Source organism: Anolis carolinensis, chromosome 3, assembly GCF_035594765.1.
Source record: "Anolis carolinensis isolate JA03-04 chromosome 3, rAnoCar3.1.pri, whole genome shotgun sequence".
In the NCBI taxonomy this organism is placed as follows: Eukaryota; Metazoa; Chordata; class Lepidosauria; order Squamata; family Dactyloidae; genus Anolis; species Anolis carolinensis.
The window spans coordinates 133,792,188-133,810,544 of NC_085843.1; the positions used below are offsets into that span (position 1 = coordinate 133,792,188).

The 18,357-nt window shown below is 44.6% G+C and overlaps 1 protein-coding gene across 2 annotated transcripts; it reads left to right on the top strand.

Moving 5' to 3' along the window:
- Positions 1-5,433: 5,433 nt before the first annotated feature.
- On the top strand, positions 5,434-15,982 carry slitrk5 (SLIT and NTRK like family member 5). Of its 2 annotated transcripts, none has more exons than XM_003218686.4 (2): positions 5,434-5,566; positions 10,558-15,982. In XM_003218686.4, exon 2 carries the CDS (start codon positions 10,566-10,568, stop codon positions 13,443-13,445), a length of 2,880 nt encoding a protein of 959 aa, XP_003218734.2. In that variant the 5' UTR covers positions 5,434-5,566; positions 10,558-10,565; the 3' UTR covers positions 13,446-15,982. The 2 variants fall into 2 exon arrangements, with proteins under 2 accessions (XP_003218734.2, XP_062831581.1); XM_062975511.1 differs by lacking the exon at positions 5,434-5,566 and adding an exon at positions 9,166-9,406.
- The last annotated feature ends 2,375 nt before the right edge of the window (positions 15,983-18,357 follow it).

The window sequence follows — 18,357 nt, forward strand, 5'->3', positions numbered from 1 at the left end:
GATGTCATGGTTGAAAAGAAGTGTGAATCCAGCTGGCTGGTCTCCATCCAACCATGAAATTCCCTGAGTCACCCATCCATTCTAAATACCTCTTGGCCTACATTACACACTGTGTTATTCACCTGCATTCATCTCTTTTAATGTATCCAGCAGGAGGTCATCCTAGTGTAAGGTGCAGATACGTACAGGAGATTGTACCTTAATTCTTTTCCCTCTGTCTATATTGCATTTCCAATCTCCCCATACCTATTTTAGTGAGAGAGACATGGCTGTTTTCTCTCACAGGTAATGACAGCTTGTGAAGGAAGCAGTATTACTTTGATATAATATATTTTAAGTAGTTTTAAAGAAAAAAAATAAAATAGGAGAAAACAATGAGTATGCTTAATTCAGATTGTCTTATCAACATGTGAATTGATAATCAAGCTTACTGTAAGCCCTAATCCATCAATGAATGCAGTGTTGAATAAATGTACATCCTTTGCCAACCAATCCTTTAAGGACTACAAAAGGCAAATTTTGGATGTGGGAATACGGGAGGAAAATAAAATAAGCTAGCATGTGCATACAGAACATACAAAATTATTGAATAGAGTGGAAATATGTATTCTTCCAAATGCAACTTTGCCATGGTATTTTTTTGTATGTTATAATGCAGAATATAGAATTGATTTTTTTTCTAAGAAAGGAATTTCTTAAGAGATAGATACCACTTAGGTCATCTCTAAGAGTAAACTCAAATGGATACATTACACACGAAACTAATACTTAACTAGAGAATTCAATTGACAAATTCAACATTCTGTAACAAATGGTGCTGAAAAACAATTATGTACAAATGGGAATGAGCTGTGTACAGTACAAATACAGTAATTCTGCTATTCTGTTGTTTGCATTTGTCTGTATTTTAACTGACTGTAATTAACTAACTGGTGAGCGTGGGAGGACACAAAACCCATCCTAATTAATGAAGCATGAAAACCCTGTGAATCAGTGTGGGGAAGTATATGAACACTATGTGAAGTATAAGATATATTATTTAAATCAATCATTTGTCTTTGTGAATTATCACAGCGTGCCATTGTAAAATTCAAAGGGTACAATCTTCTTTCCGTTAAAGACACCGGAGTGCATGAACCTCCTCCTTTACATGGTATTTAGCAAAACCCTAACTATAGGATAGAAAAACCAGGTTTATGCCACTCTTGTGAGGTGATCCAAGGACTTATGACCTATACATGAAGGCTATCTCTGCCAGGAACCATAACACTTCAAAGTCCTTATGTGGCACTGCTGCTTTGTGACCAAGAAGCAAGAGGGTAAGGTGACCAGCAAGCAGCCAAAGAGGAGATGTGGATAGGGTTGGCCAAACTGGCTATTGCAGGAACGGGCAAACTTTGGTCCTCCAGGTGTCTTGGACTTCAACTCCCAGAAATCCTAGCTACCTTACTGATGGTTAGGAGTTGTGGGAGTTGAGGTTCAAATAACCTGGTGGGCCGAAATTTACCCATGCCTGGGCTATCTCCTTGCTTCTTCCATAAAAATTGCATGAACTGCTTATAGGCAGCTTCATAGCCAGAGGCTCCAATGTTTGCAGGATGGTGAATTCAGGAACTAGCTTTAAAGGAACTCTCCAAGGTGCTGGGACTAATTTGGAATAGGTCTGGCATGTGGAGAGCACCTTTAAAGTCTGGAATAAATTTACTGCCCAGTGACATTGAACCCTGGTGCCACTTCTCAGAAAGATAGCATGTTGCTTCCTTTTCCCTATATTATGTACCAAAGCTGACTGAAATGGCAGTTCCATTTTATATCTATGTGGGTGAGGAAAGAACAATAACTGAGGCAACAAACCAGTTCATGGGGCTGAAGGGTCATGCATAGCTCTGCCCTTCAACAAAGAGAAGGCCTAGAAGTTTCAGAAGAATCAACTGAAGATTACCATATTCACCACCCACATCTCTTGCCTGAAGATGGAATTTTAATGCCTCTTTTAAGGCAGGGGAGGCACTAACACAGCCTCTTTGATATTTAAAGCTATTTTGCATGAGATAATATAGATTTCAATCTACTTCTTGATATATTCTGGAAGAAATGGACTGAAATTCATGAAAGTTCTTGCTAAAATGAACCAATCCCAAAAATTGAGCTACATTTCCTCTATTCTTCTCTCCTTTAAAGCTAGAAGCACGGCTGTTTCCTTAGAAATTGTTATTTCTTTTGACACCCTGGAGAATGGGGAAGCAACATGATCCCCTGTATTTTGGATTACAACTTCTACAATTCCCTAACAGCATGGACAAGGCTAAAGGTATAAGTTCTACGTTGGCTTGCCCATGCCCTTGAGCAAGCTTGACAACCTGTAGCCCTCCAGGAGTTTGAGGCTCCAACTCCCAGAAGCTCTAGCTCAGGCATGGGCAAACTTCAGCCCTCCAGGCATTTTGAACTTCAACTCTCACAATGCTTAACAGCCTACCAGCTGTTAGGCATTGTGGGAGTTGAAGTACAAAATACCTGGAGGGCCGAAGTTTGCCCATGCCTGAGCTAGCTTGCTCAATTCTGGAATTCAGGAATTCTGGAACCTGCAGTTCATAACACATGAAAGGCCACACCACAGGTTGTACAGGTCTGCCTTTGAGTATGTAAGGCCTAGCTTGGCTCTGTGATGTCCCACCAGATGTATTGTTTTGTTATATGCTTTGAGGACTCCAGATTGTCGAACTCAGAGTGACATCACCACCCTCTCCACTTGCCAGGCATCTTGGAGCATATACAGACAGGGCACACAGACAGGGCACAGAGAGTGGCACAAACTTTCTGTGAATGCCCAAAGTAGAGTGCATCATCCATTAGGATTGTGCAGAGATCTGTTTTTCAAAATGGGCTTCAGCAGTTCCGGCAGTTCCGGCTCTTTCAACCCGTCATATTGGCACAGGCCCCACTGCCATTTTTTCCTGGCCACAACAGATCATGTGGCTGCTGAAAATGACTGCTTTTGGTTTCTTTCGGCTGCAGTGGAGAGGCAGCTGTGAGCCTCCTTTAGCCAAGCTGGGTTTTCATTTTAATGTTGTGAGCAGACTTCTTCTGAGAGAGACAGATAGGTGATCTAAATTCTCAGTGCTGCTCGCAGCTCTGCATGGCTTGGCTTGCTTTTTGACACAAATAGCAATAAATAAACTTTCTACATCCTTAAGAAACTGCCACCAATGGTGCCCTTCACACAAGACAAGCTTCAAATGTGGAGAAGAGGTGACATTTTTAAAGCTGCCATAAAATGAAAAGGTAACCTATGCCTTTAATCCAGATCTTATTGAAGGATATAGGGACAAAAGATCCCAGAAAGAGTGGTTTCTTAAGACTGATGCCTTTAACCCAGGTCTTATTGAAGGATATGAGGAACGATCCCAGAAAGGATAGTTTATTAAATCTGATGCCTTTAATCCAGGTTTTATTGAAGGATATAAGGAGAGAAAAACCCCCAGAAAGGGTGGTTTCTTCAGACTGATGCCCTAAAAATGACAGAAAGCGTTGTAAGTTCCCCATTGTCGCCAATGGGTTGGATCTTTCACTTGCCAGATCAGAAAACAGATTCCCCCCCCCCCAAATGAATTTGGGAGGCTCCTGAAAAATAGACCTGGGGATCCACCAAAATCTGGATAACAAAAACAGATATCCAGAATAAAATCTAGGCCAGCAAAGGCAGAGAGAAATCAAGTAACAGATACATCAAAAGTCTCTATTTCTTGTCAGGCATCATGAATTACTCCTACATGTGTATCAAAGGTCAGAAGACTCCAGTGGCTTGGATTCACATCATCCTTTAAATATATAGGCGGTCCCCAGGTTATGAGCAAGATAGGATCTGTAGGTTTGTTCTTAAGTTGAATATGTATGTAAGTTGGAACAGGTAAGTTTTTCAAGCACAACTCCAGCCATTTCTTTTCAGTTTTGTATAGTATAGTGAAGGGTTAACACCCTTGTAAGGTTTATTTTGCTGTGCTGTCTGTGCCCCTGTTCAGAAGATTTTGTTTCATTTTCTGTCCCTGTGACAATTCAATTTTGGAAATTTGGGGGTTGTCGTGGAAACAAGAATTGGTTATAAAGCCGGGGAGTAAATTTCCCTTCCTAGGGATTGATATCTTCTCACTTCCGGTTGTCTCACTCCCGATGTGGATGTTTGTATCTGCATCTCTGTTTCACTCTGATACCTATCCTAAACACGCCATTTGACTGAGTTGCATGTTTCCAAGCTCCAATGAAAATCTTGCTTGGACAAAAATGGCAGCTGAAATTGAGAAAAGGCAACAACCTTTCCAATCCAGCGTGGACCACTCATTCTGTTCAGAAACAAGACACCCTAAACCTTCAGTCTCTCTCTCTCTCTCTTAAACTCAAGCCCAGGCTCAAGCTCAGCATTCCCTCTGCCCATTGAGGGCTTTGCAAGAGGATCCTGTGGTCCTGCCAGCTGGAAAGGAAAGAAAAGGGGTCACTCAACCAGGAAAGCCGGGTGTGATTTGTTGATTCTTCTACTGGAGGCTTCTTCTCCCTCTCTTCCGATGCCTTGGCAACACAGTGCCGCTGGTTATACCTTCTCAGTATATATTTCCACCAGTGTAAAGCCTCCATGCCTAGGAAGCAGCATCATAACAACCAGAGAGGGGAAGAGGGAAGGAGAGAGAGAGAGGAAAAGGTAGGAAGGGAAAGAGAGAGATGTGGCAAGGAAGGGGGGTGATTGGGGGGTAAAGAGAGCCAGTGCAATGCTTTTTTGGCTTCCAGCGAAGCGAGCATTCCTGAGGAATGTCAATTTAATGCCTCACACTGCCATCTACCGGAGGCAGAGGGGAACTGTCTCTCCCTCCTCCTCCCTTCCCTCCTCCAATCCAGCCCTTCCACGGTGACTGGGGCCGCTTTGCCAGAATAGAGCAGGTCCATACAGAGCAAGTGGCTCAGCCCGCCTTTTCCCTCCCCCCTCCCCCCCCCCCTTCTCTCTCTTTCTGTGCTGTGGAAAAGCGTGCTCTTCCCGGCCTCATCCTCTCCCTTCGGAGGAGGGAGAGCCGGCGAAAGAGAGCCCAGTGATCGGCTGGGTCTCCTCCTCCTCCTCCTGATTTCCCTCCCTTTCTCCTCCTTGGATGCTGGAAGCCGGGAGGAGCTGCGGGTTTGCTTTGGAAGAAGAGAGGGGAAGCCCTCGGCGGTTGCTTTGATTGTGGAGGGGGGCCGAAGTGGGATGCGGTTGGAGAGCCCGCTGCCTCTGGAGCCAAGAGCCGAGGCAGAGCAGAGGAAGAGGAGGAAGGGGAGCAGGACGGCGGCGGCGGCGGTTCCCTCGCGCCCGGCTGGCCAGCCCTACCATGCCCAGAGCGCGCGGGAAGAGGAAGAAGAAGAGGCTTAAAGGGGTGGCGGCGGCGGCGGCCTCAGCCCGGGGCGCTGGGAAGGAATGGTGTGAGGCCGGAGGAGGACGACGAGGACGAGGAGGAGAGAAGCAGCGGGAAGCAGAGAGGGAAGAAGGGGGAGCGGCGCCTCGAAACTGCTGCTGCTGCTGAGGAGAAAGTTGACCTCTTCCATGGAAAGCGTGAGTACCCGCCAGGGGAGCTGTGTCGGTGTGTCGGCATTGTGTGGGGGCGCAGCAGGGGGGCCGGACTTGTGGCAGCTGCCCGTCCTGTTGACTGCGGGCGGGAAGGGTGGCGCGCGCAGCCACCCACCCACTCACAGGCGCCCGGGCGCGCGCGCATCCCCTCTCCACTGAACTCTTTCTCCTCAGTGACTTTTCGCCCAAAAGACAACCCAGGAGGGCCCTTCCTTCCACACAACCATATAACCCAGAACATCAAGGCAGGGAATGCCACAGTATCTGATTTGAGCTGGAATCGATGGCAGTGTGTGGGCTCAGTTCAAAGGGTTTCCTGCCTTGATGTTCTGGGTTATATGGCTGTGTGGAAGGAAGGGCCCCTAGTCAGGGAAATAATTACAGAAGCCTCGAAGACCTGGGCGCAGGGTGGGGAGGAGAGTCTCTTCTTCCCATCGTTACCCTGAGTCCCAAGGCAACTTGACAGCAGAGAGAGAGCCACCAAAGCGATGCTGCGTTTCGTTTCTAGGCGGGCGAAAGAGCCCGAGCTTGGAAGGGCTTCCTTTGATGCCAGGGACCTTCCCTGTCTGGAATCGCGCGCGCACACGCACAGACGCCGCAGCGCCCTTCGAGGAGCCCCACTCCTTCGCCCCCCGTTTCTTTGGGTTTTCTTGTTTGAGCTCCCGCTTTCCCTCCTTCCCCAGTCCTCACGCATAGGGCAGACTTGGTCGCAGGCACTTTCTCCTTCTCTCCTCCCTGCCTCTTTCCTCCTCTCGGCCCGACGGATGCCCCTCGCCTTCCCTCTCCTGTCTCCCTCCCTCGCCCCTCTTGCCTTCCCCTCCCTCCCCATCTCGGCCCCCTCCTGACCCAGATCCGTCCTTCGCAGCTTTTCACACCCCTCTTTCTCTCGGACCCGAAGTTCTTCTTTCCTTCCTTCCTTCTCTCTTTCTCAATATATATAACACACACACATACACATCAGGTCTCTCTATATTCTTTGGAGGGACCATCGCCTCTTGGCTGGTGGGCCATTCCATAGAAGCACCTTTCTCCTTCACACACACACACACACAGACATATATCCCAGTCCTCCTCCATCTCCCCGAGGGGCTTCACTTCTTCCTTTACCCCCCCCCTTTTTTTTTTCAATCCTCCTCCCTCCCTGCCTCTCCAGCACCCCCGCTCCCCTTTTGAGGCAGCCGCTCTGTGTGTGTGTGTGTGGTTTATTTTTTGGGAGGGGGGCAATGACGACGTGCAAGGCTGTGTGTGTGTGCGCCAAGCAGGCAGCCTTCCCCTGCATCCTTTCCCCTCCGCCTTCCTCCTCGCCTGCAACCTGGGCGGCTTGCAAAAACCCATCCCCTCCCAGAAAGAACCTTCTCTTCCTAAAATAACCCGCTCTTTAAAAGACCCCCCTTCCTTCGAGCTGTGCAACCCCAGAGGCAAGGTGCTCAGGCCCCGGAGATGTCAGTCTCAGTAAATAGCAAGGCGGTAGGCAGGATTAGAGGGGTTGAAAGGGGGGAGGAGGAGACCGTTTTCCTCTGCCTTCCCCTTGCTTTTGGCTCCTCTCCCCTCCCCTCCCCCAGCTCCCCTTGCTTTGGCTGCTTTAGTGCGGCAATTTGAACGTCGGACTTATCCTCCCCCTCAACACACACACACACCTCCGAAAGGGATGAACCCGGCTCTGATGCGTGTGGATGCCCCCAAGGCACGTTGCGGGGCTCTGCCTACGCCCCGTTGCCACCCAATTTCCGGGTCTCCAGGTGCCACCTTCAACTTTATTTGCCTCCCTTTGTACTCTCCCGCCATGGCCACATACACCTCTTGCCAGGTTTTGCTCTTAGCCTTCCCTAAAATAAAGCTCTCTTTTTTTAAAAAAATAAATAAAAAATAAATAAACACACACTATGTTGTCGAAGGCTTTCATGGCCGGAGTCACTGGATTGCTGTGAGTTTTTTGGGCTGTATGGCCATGTTACAGAAGAATTCTCTCCTCACGTTTCACCCACATCTATGGCAGGCATCCTCAGAGGTTGTGAGGTCTGTTGGAAACTAGGCTAGTGAGGTTCATATATCTGTGGAAGGTCCAGGGTGAGAGAAGGAACTCTTGTATGTTGGAGGCAAGTGTTAATGTTGCAATTAGTAATCTGATTAGCCAGGTTGGTTCATCAAGTGCTCTGTTATGGCTGACTTCTCTGGTTGAGTTAGTCTGCAGTGCCTTTCATGTTCCTTGATTCGTGTTTGGACAATGCTGCGTTTGGTGGACACAGCATATTATTTGAGAACACAGAAATGCTGGACCACTCTAGCAGCCACCATGTCAGAAGACAAAGAGAAGCCATTGAAATCCAGAAGCATGTGAACAATTTCATCAGAAAGGAGGAAACCACGAATATGCACAAAATCTGGCTCCAGTATTTTTTTTAAAAAACCCTCTAAGATCAGGACAGTAAATAACGACCAACATTCAGAAGACAGGGGAATTCCAGACATGAAACAATCAGGGCCAGCTAACACCTCCCAAGAAAGGATTCCCCCGGCAAGAAACAGCCAGGCCTTGAAGCTGCAAGGCTTTTCAATGCTAAACATGATGGCCAATTGAAAAGCCACACTTGCCTCCAACACACAAGAGTTCTTTCTTTCACCCTGGACCTTCCACAGATATATAAACCCCACTCGCATAGTTTCCAACAAATCTCACAAACCTCTGAGGATGCCTGCCATATTTGTGGGCGAAACGTCAGGAGAGAATGCTTCTGGAACACGGCCATACAGCCGGAAAATTCACAGCAACCCACATGCACACTATTTTGCGATCTGTCAAGTTTCTCTAAAAGGGACAAACAGTCCGTCAGTAAAGGAATAAGCTCTGGTGGGTATTGTGTTCCAATCAGAGGACAGTAGATGTCTCCCTCCTTTCTTCCCGCCACATTGTAATAATAATAATAATAATAATAATAATAATAATAATAATAATAATAATAATAATAATAATAATAGTAATAATATGATTTTGCTCAGACTGGTCCATAAGTGAGAGCGGGACTCCTATCAGAACCTGTCTGGCTTTTGCTGCAAAACGCTAGAGCGCCAGACACCCGCTTACAACCTCTGAGCCATTCAAACTCATGGCTTCAGAATGGGAGACTTCTTCATCCGCGACTCCCTCTCCTACAGTTACCTTCCCTTCAGCTATTGCTTTGGGAGCCTCTTACGCCGGCAGGAATGCTGACCGACAGGCTGGAGGTTCGAATCCGGAGAGAGCGGGATGAGTTCCCTCTGTCAGCTCCAGCTCCATGCGGGGACACGAAAGAAGCCTCCCACAGGATGGTAAAACATCAAACATCCGGGCGTCCCCTGGGCAACATCCTTGCAGGCGGCCAATTCTCTCACACCAGAAGCGACTTGCAGTTTCTCAAGTGGCTTCTGATATGAAGGGGAGAAAGCTATTGCTTTCAGCCAAGTCAAAAGGACCTTTAAGTGAGACAGGACTGAGGCAGGAGGGGGGGGGGGGGACGACGAAGAGGATGAGGTTCGGGTTTCCGCCTTGAAACCCAGGTTGCGCGGGGGGGGGGGGGTCGTCAATGCCGGGTTTCTGCCAGTGGATGAGGGTATTCCCTCACCCGTTCTCTGGGAGGGATGGCTGGCGCCGAGGAGCCAGAAAAGCCGAGGACAAAAGAGAGTTCGGAGCTCCCGCACTTGGTGGTGATCTGCCTCTCGGAAAGCCACTCGGCTCACTCCGTTGCGATGAGGCGAGTCTCTCCAAAGCGAGGGGGAAGCTGCGCTATGGTTGAGATAGCTGAGGCTGCAGGGACAATCCTCAGGTCCGGCGCGTATGCCAAGTTCCGGGTGAGTGGCTCAAAGGACGGCGCTTTTCCGTGTGTGCGTGTGTGTGTGTCCGTCCGTTTTGCATTCTTGCCTCTTGGCCAGTGCCCTTGTGAAAATAGCCCATTGACGAGCCCGTCAGTCCAGAAGGCGAGCACAGCTGATGACTTCTTTAAGAAGAGCCTGCGAAAAAGGATTCATAATGACTCCTTCAGTGACCAGCCTTGCCGTTGGACAAAGAAGGGGGAAAGACTCGAATCCCGAGATATGTGCAGGGGCTTTGTGTTGAATGACTTGTCTGGCAAATCCCAGCACTTCTGGTATTATTATTATTATTATTATTATTATTATTATTATTATTATTATTATTATTTGTTGATTGCTTTTTCCCATAAGCTTTGGAAAATTCGCCCATTTCAGGGTTTGGAATTGTTGCGCTGTGTGTGTGTGTGTGTGTGTGCGCGCGTGTGTGAAGAAGGGAGGAATAGGCACAAAGATAAATAATATTGCGGTTGTATCAAATGATCATCACTCTTTCTGTAGACCCCTGCAATGCCATGTCAAGGAATGGTTAAAAAAATTAACTACCACCTATCAGGAGAGCAGCATGCTGTGGCTAAAATGGGGGAAGACCTTCTTTGCAGGTCGCTGTTCATTCCTAAGGTTCTGAAAAAAGGAAAAAGAAAAGGGAGGGAGCGGGGACCGTGTGGGTATGGTAATAGGTGAGGATGAAAACCTTGTAAAATGGTGTTTCTGTTTTCTGAAATTACAGCCAAGTAACTAAACTGACAGCCATTTTCTGTATATTTATGGACAGGTTTTGTGTGTGTGTGTGTGTGTGTGTGTGTCAGTATAGAGCTGGGAGGGAGAAAGCTGACTGAAATAATAGAGGAAAGAGATTGAAATACAACCCTGGTCTTTTGAATAGAAATGGTTTGGATGTGTGAACCACAGAGGAGCAGGTTCTTAAAAACCAAACCAAGACACAACTGTTATTTAATGACAGTTACGTGAGGATCATTCAATCCAAACTCTTGGCAACCATTAGGAAATACAATTGCATTGAGCCTGCCCTTTCCCTTATATTTAAATTCCTCTAGCATTGTTATGATTAGTCTTCATTCCTCACACTTCTGTCATGATGGTGTTTGTGTTTCTCTTCTGGCTCTCCACAGGAGATAACATGTATGCTTGCTGCTCTACGGTGACTCTGGAGCAGGATCTCAACAGGAAAATGCATATCTGGATGGTGCAAACCATAGCCTTTGCTTTAACATCTCTAGTCCTGGCGTGGGCAGAGAGCATCGAGTATTATGGGGAGATCTGTGACAACAAATGCCCTTGTGAGGAAAAGGATGGCATTTTAACGGTGAGCTGTGAGAACCGAGGGATCATCAACCTCTCTGAGATTAGCCCTCCAAAATTCTCCATCTATCATCTCCTGCTGTCTGGAAATCTCCTTAATAGACTTTATCCAAACCAGTTTGTCAATTACACTGGGGCTACAATTTTGCATCTGGGTGGTAATGACATCCAGGACATTGAAACAGGAGCCTTTCACGGACTGAGAGGCTTACGGAGGTTACATTTGAACAACAACAAGCTGGAAGTACTGAGGGATGACACTTTTGTGGGTCTTGAGAGCTTAGAGTACCTCCAAGTTGATTACAATTATATCAGTGCTATCGAACCCAACACTTTTGGGAAGCTGCACCTCCTGCAAGTGCTGATTTTGAATGACAACCTCCTCTCTTCATTGCCTAACAATCTGTTTCGATTTGTGCCCTTGACACACCTCGATCTGAGGGGGAACCGGTTGAAGCTACTCCCCTATCTGGGCCTCCTGCAGCACATGGATAAGGTTGTGGAGTTGCAGCTGGAGGAGAACCCATGGAACTGCTCCTGTGAATTGATAGCTCTTAAAGATTGGTTGGACAGCATTTCCTATTCAGCCCTGGTAGGGGATGTGGTTTGTGAAACCCCTTTCCGTTTGCATGGGAGGGATCTGGATGAGGTTTCCAAGCAGGAGCTTTGCCCAAGGAGACTCATTTCAGATTATGAGATGAGGCCACAGACACCGCTTAGCACCACAGGGTATTTTCACACCACACCAGCCTCTGTAAATTCAGTGGCTACATCTTCCTCGGCTGTTTACAAATCTCCTTTAAAGCCCAAGGGGACTCGCCAGCCCAACAAGTCTAGGGTGCGCCCCACCTCCCGTTTGCCCTCCAAGGATTTGGGATACAGCAATTATGGACCCAGCATTGCTTACCAGACCAAATCCCCGGTGCCTTTGGAGTGTCCTACAGCTTGCACTTGCAACCTTCAAATCTCTGATTTGGGCCTCAACGTCAACTGCCAAGAGAGGAAGATTGAGAGTATCTCAGAACTTCAACCCAAGCCGTACAACCCCAAGAAAATGTATTTGACTGAGAATTACATTGCTTTAGTGCGCAGGTCAGATTTTCTGGATGCTACTGGGCTAGATTTGCTCCATCTGGGCAATAACCGTATCTCAGTTATTCAAGACAGAGCCTTTGGGGATCTTACTAACTTGAGGAGGCTGTATCTGAATGGAAACCGTATTGAGAAACTGAACAGAGAGATTTTTTATGGGCTTCAGAGTTTGCAGTACCTCTTTCTGCAATATAATGTGATCCGGGAGATTGAACCAGGCACTTTTGATCCTGTGCCCAATTTACAGCTCTTGTTTCTCAACAACAACCTTTTGAGATCATTACCTGTGGGCATTTTTTCTGGCTTAACTCTATACAGGTTGAACCTGAGGAGCAACCATTTCTCCTACCTTCCGGTTAGTGGGGTGCTTGACCAGCTGAAATCTCTGCTTCAGATAGATCTTCATGAGAATCCATGGGATTGTACATGTGATGTTGTGGGCATGAAGTTATGGCTTGAACAACTCAATACAGGAGTCCTTGTAGATCACGTAATATGTGAATCCCCTAAGAAATTTGCTGAGAATTACATGAGGAACATCAAAGCAGAGCTGCTATGTCCAGACTACTCAGACATCATTGTTTCCACACCCACACCATCCTCCATGCAGGGACCAGCAAGGACCACCCCCTTCTCGGGGCAGTTCAATAGCACCTTGGAGGAAGATGACTCCGCATCACCTTCTGGTGGCTCTTCTTCCTCCTCTTCTTCCACGGTGCCTTTGTCGGTGCTGATCCTCAGCTTGCTTCTGGTCTTTATCATGTCTGTATTTGTGGCTGCAGGTCTCTTTGTATTGGTTATGAAGCGCAGGAAGAAGGTCCAAGGAGACCATGCCAGCACCAACAACTCAGATGTGAGTTCCTTCAACATGCAGTACAGTGTCTACACTGGTGGGGGAGCCCCCCATTCTCACCCCCATGCCCATCACCAGCAGCACCAACAGCATCTTCACCGTGGAGGAGGAGGAGGTGGTCCAGCTTTGCCTAAGGTGAAAACCCCCGCAGGACACGTCTATGAGTATATCCCTCACCCTTTAGGCCACATGTGTAAGAACCCAATCTATCGCTCCAGAGAGGGCAATGCAGGTGAGGATTATAAAGATCTTCATGAACTCAAGGTGACCTACAGCAACCATCACCTTCAGCCCCAGCCCCCACCACCCCCACCGGCCTTGGGGCAACCTCCAGCAGTTCCAGGGGTCCAAGAGGAGACCCTACGGAGCCCCACGTACAGTGTGAGCACCATTGATCCACGAGATGAGTTGCTTTCCCCTGTTCAGGATGCTGATTGTTTTTACAGGGGCATTTTGGAGCCCGAGAAACATCCTTCTTCCACCTTGGGGGGTAGTGCCCTTCCTGAGTACCCTAAATTTCCCCCTACTGCCTACACGTACTCCCCTAACTATGACCTTAGACGTCCCCCTCATCCCTATTTGCATCCCGGCCCAGGGGACAGTAGGCTGCGGGAGACAGTGCTCTATACCCCACCAAGCACTGTATATGTAGAGCCTAACAGGAACGAATACCTGGAGCTTAAAGCAAAGCTAAATGCAGAGCCGGACTACCTCGAAGTGTTGGAAAAACAGACCACATTCAGTCAGTTCTGAGACATCCTTTCCTCTCATCTTTCTCTCCTAGAGCATTTGTATTTAATAACCACACAAAGAAACACAAAGTTGATCTCCTCCCCTCCACCTCTTTTTTCCTCCCCAAACTGCCTTTGCTTCATTTTGTTGGAAGGTGAAGTGCCTTGGCACAAGAATTTCCAGCTTCGGGAAACTTACCAAAAGGGTGTGCTGATTCCATAGACAGATATTCTCTATTTCTCTCTTTTCACTCTGCTCTTCTTTTCTCCTTCATTTCTCACTTTCTCCCCCTTTCTTTCTCTCTCTCTTCTCCTCTTATTCTCTATAGCTAGCAGGAACAAATTGATTGTGTGAACTAGACACAGAATTCTCTCACCCTTTTGTGGTGTGTGGTGTGCTAGGGGAGGCATTGAGGTGTGGGCAAAAGACAAGGAAAACAAGGTGGCCCTGTGGCTGGATGTCAAAGAAGTCATAGGAATAACTTTACCCCTTTATTTTATGTTGGATATGCACAGCTGACCATCTTGGTTTTGTTTGCTTTCCCTCTACACCACCTTGGTTGAAAAGTGCAGGGCACCAAATTCCCTTTTTAGCCATGAATCAGTCTTAGTGGCTTTTGGGGAGGGGAGGGGGGCAAGATTAGCACACCCTGACTTTAATACAAGGTTGTTTGTTCTTTCCTTTTCCTTTTTTAAGAAAAAGAAAAAAAAGAAAAGAAAACAAAGGATGTATTTGTATGTTTCTGGACTTTTGAATTAAAAATCAATATTATGATCTTTCAAAGGATCACTATAGATGTGGACAAATCAATAAAGAGTTCAGAGATATATGATCCATAATTGATTAGTAAAAATAACTTATTGAAATATATACAAAACATATTTTATTGTAGCTCCTATTTTTATATACACAATAGCATTTCTTTCACTTTTAGGATCCAGTTCTCCTAAACAGAAGCGATTGTAAGGCCACCTCAAGCATAATGGGGTATTTTGTTCTTTAGATTTAGACCTAAAATGTGACAAAACGGCTGTTTAAAAATATGTATCATACAACCATACTAGAAACAAGGATTGACACTGATTTTCTGTTGAATGTACATTTGGTTGCATACATCACTTGGTTGTCTGAGTAAACATCCTGAAAATGCTTAAAGTGGTATCCTGCAAACAGATAAATCTTCATTAGGGATTTAAGTTTCATAACTGAGCACAGAACTGAAGAATTGTGCATATGTGCAACCTTTGGTGGAAGCTTCTGCACATTTATGTGTTGGATGAGCAATGTTCCTGTTCAGCCATTACACCAAAAGCCTCTCCCCAATTCCCAGGGCAGATGATCTTTCTAGATGAGGGCCAGAGGTTGTGATTTGTTCCAAAGCATTCAGCTGCATTTCTAGGTTTCTTTCCAATGCTTTAACTATCACTGGGGAATGTCAAGAATCAATGAAATTGTTAATAACCAAAATGGCCAAAACCTAAAGACAATCCAAGGCAAATATAAAATTAAAAACTGGGTCAGGGAGAAAAAGAAGCATAAGATATATTTTGTTGTTACTGCTGTTCATGAATTATTAATCTAAGGAGCTTTCTGCCAGAGAGACTAATTGGACTAATTAGTGAGGGACATGCAGAAAGTGTATGTCTAAGCAGGGGTGGTGGAGTTGGTTTATAGTCATACATCAGCCCCAATATCTCAGTTTGATGACTTCTGTAGCTAATTTTGGATTGTTCAGTCAACCAGAATTGTACAGATCCATGTTTGTACTGCCACCCACAAAGGTCAAATGACAGACAGTGCAGGTCGATGTAAGTGATATAATTTCTTAAGCCCTTTAGTTAGCTAGCATGGGCCAAGAGATCCATAAACCACAGCATCACTGTAAGATGGGACAGTTTGTGGTCTCATATGTATCCCAGCACATGTATTTTTTTAAATAGTTTATGAATAAACACTTGATAACAATTTCAAATGGAAGGAAATGAAGTAGTCTTTATGTGAAGTTCAATGCTTTATTCCTAGTGCCATATGCTGTTCTTGATCAAATTCTGTTTCCCCACCTCTCCTTACAAAGATCACAGATGCAATATCATTAAGCTGTTGATGATGTTTTTCTTTAAGGTGTTTTACAAAGTGGCTCTGCTTAACCATTCCAAAGGTACATCACCCACAACAGACGGTTGTAGACAGGTGTGATGTATGGCATTCAGTTTCACCTTTAACTTTTGTTTCCCTTCTGTAGTTTTCATTTTATATACATGAGCTTGGGGTAAGTGATATTTTTCATGTGGATTTTTAACCTTGTATCATTTCCAGACTTTTTTACTTTGGGAAAGGATAAATTAAATGGCTTGTTGGATACATTTCCCAAAAAAAGGGGGAAGGTCGAGTCTCTATCTGGGTTTTCTTACATATGCAAATCATTTTTTTAAACAAAAAAATAATATAAAGACCACATATGTATTTCTTTTGCATTTTCAGATTAAATTTTTTTCCTCTTTCTCAATCCCCATCCCATGTTTCTCATCAATATAAATAAACAATGCTATGGAGGTATATTTAGGAGAATGAGTTTGATTTTAAATACAATTATGGAGATGCTTTTGTTTGTTTTTCATACAGATTAGCAGAGGGTTAAAATTAATGTAAAAGGGTTTAAATAAGGAGAACATTGAACTCCAGTGGTATGGAATTTGGCATTGACATTAATTATCAGCAAGTGCTAGTTAAAAATCATATAAAAACTATATTTTGGTTGAACTACTGAACATAACATTATAAAGATATTTGCATCTCAGACATTGTTATGTATTGGTTTAAGATGCGTCAAATGCCAGCTGTGTTGTTTATATTTTTTATTTTGTTTCATTGTCTGACTTTAATAATTGAAAATGTAACATTATCACAATCTGGGAAAGGAATTTTTGGTAAATATTATAATTTTTGTGTGCTTTTAAAATAATTACTTATTTATTTGCTTAAGCTTATGTATAATACGGATTCAAATCTCAATTATGAGATAAAGAGTGCCTTTAGATTTAGTTGTAATTTTTGCAAAGACTTCAACCATTTTTTGATTGCCACCTCTCTCTGTCAGGACTCCTGCCTCCTTAATAGCTAGTTGTATTAGGGGTAAAAATTCAAGTCAAGCATCTTTCCTCAATGCTTCCCATCATATAGTTCTTAGCAGCTAAAGCTTACCAGGAAAATGTATTTATCATATTTATAGTTTGGTCCCATCACATGGGGGCTCACTGACTCACCATGAGTCAGTGAGTATTATAATTTTCTAAGAGTACTAAATGTCAGTAGGAAGGAAGTTCACATGTGATGTGAATTTTACCATGTAAATTGCTTGTGAACAGGTTTTCCGAATCTGTCTAGATCTTTTAATCAGAGCATGAATGTGTCATTGAGGTATCCACTGTCAGGAACTGTGAGGGTAATCTCAACAGATCCAGATTACAGGATGTTTCCTTATGCACTCAAGATTTGTGGAATATTTTAAGAAAGAGTGGGAGTATATTTCCCCTTAGGACTGGGTTCTTGGCTGCAAAAACATATATTGGAAATGATTGCTCTGTCGGCTCTGTATTCATGTTAGTGCAGAGTGCAGAGGGAGGAAAGGATTTTGCATACTGGCCCTCAAATACTGTGCCAAGGTGGGAAAAGTTTTGTTCTTCAGATGTTGTACTACAACTTCCATTGAACCATAGGTAATGTTGAGGTCTGATATGAGCTGTAGCCTAATAAGAACAGGAACACCATATATTCACCATCTTTGTTCTATACATTCAGCAGTAATCTGAGAGCAGGTTTATTAATGTACACCTACATCTGTGTAACCTTCCATATGGTTGTAAACCCAGCAAACTTCCTCATTAGGTGTGTAAGCAAGTGCAGATAGTACATAATGTCATATGGACTATGTGAATGCATTCCCATGTACTCCTACACATGTACTGTGTAAAGAAATGAATCAAATTCACTGGATGACATGTAACATGAGTTAACTGGTAGAGACACCTATCTACCAGTGTGACTGTAACAGATTGTAATGTCCTCTTACCCCAGGGCCACAATATATGGCAGCTGCATTTGAAACAGATTGGTAGTTATTTGCTTTGCTACTATTGTACTTTCCTGCCAGAAAAAAAGAAGAAATTGCCTTCTTTTCTACAGTAACTCTGCTAGATTTAGATTCTATGTAACTTCACTTTGATGGGTGAGACAGTTGATGCTCTAATGAAGGAAGCACAATGTCTTGGTTGGTCTTGCCCTATCTTTACCCTCACCCCATTAGCCCAGCTCATGGCCCATTATATATCAAGTGCTTCATGTCACTGTGCTTGGCTCAACAACAAATGATGGTCAGTCTTTCCTTAATTCAATATATGAACAGCATATAATCTATATGACATTCTGCTATGAGGAATTTATTCTATGTGTGGGTAAGATTTTAATTATTACAAGAAAGGAAGAATAGAGCTACATAAAATGGGTTTATATTTTATAAAGATTTATCTTATCTTTGTAACTTTCTTCATGGTATCTCCTGGGATTTGGTTCTAGGACCCCCACAGATACCAAAATCTGTGGAAGTACAAGACCCATTGCATTCAGTGACATAGTAAAATGCTGCCCCTTATATAAAATAGCAAAAACAAGATTTGTGCTCTCTCATACCATATACTGTGTGTGTGTGTGTGTGTATACACACACACACACACACACATATTCAAGCCATAGATAATGAATGCATACATACAGAATCTGTGAATACTGAAGGTATAGCTGAATCTTGCTTCAACACCAGTGATGGAGACCATCTTTTAGACATTTATTAGATGTGCATTCTGCCTTTCTTCCAAAACTGGGACTCAAGTTTGCTTATCTCTACTCAAAGGAAAAAGATAAGAACATAAAAATGTAT

Coding starts and splice junctions, on each gene's coding strand:
- slitrk5 (XM_003218686.4), top strand. CDS start 10,566: ATGTATGCTTGCTGCTCTACGGTGACTCTGGAGCAGGATCTCAACAGG.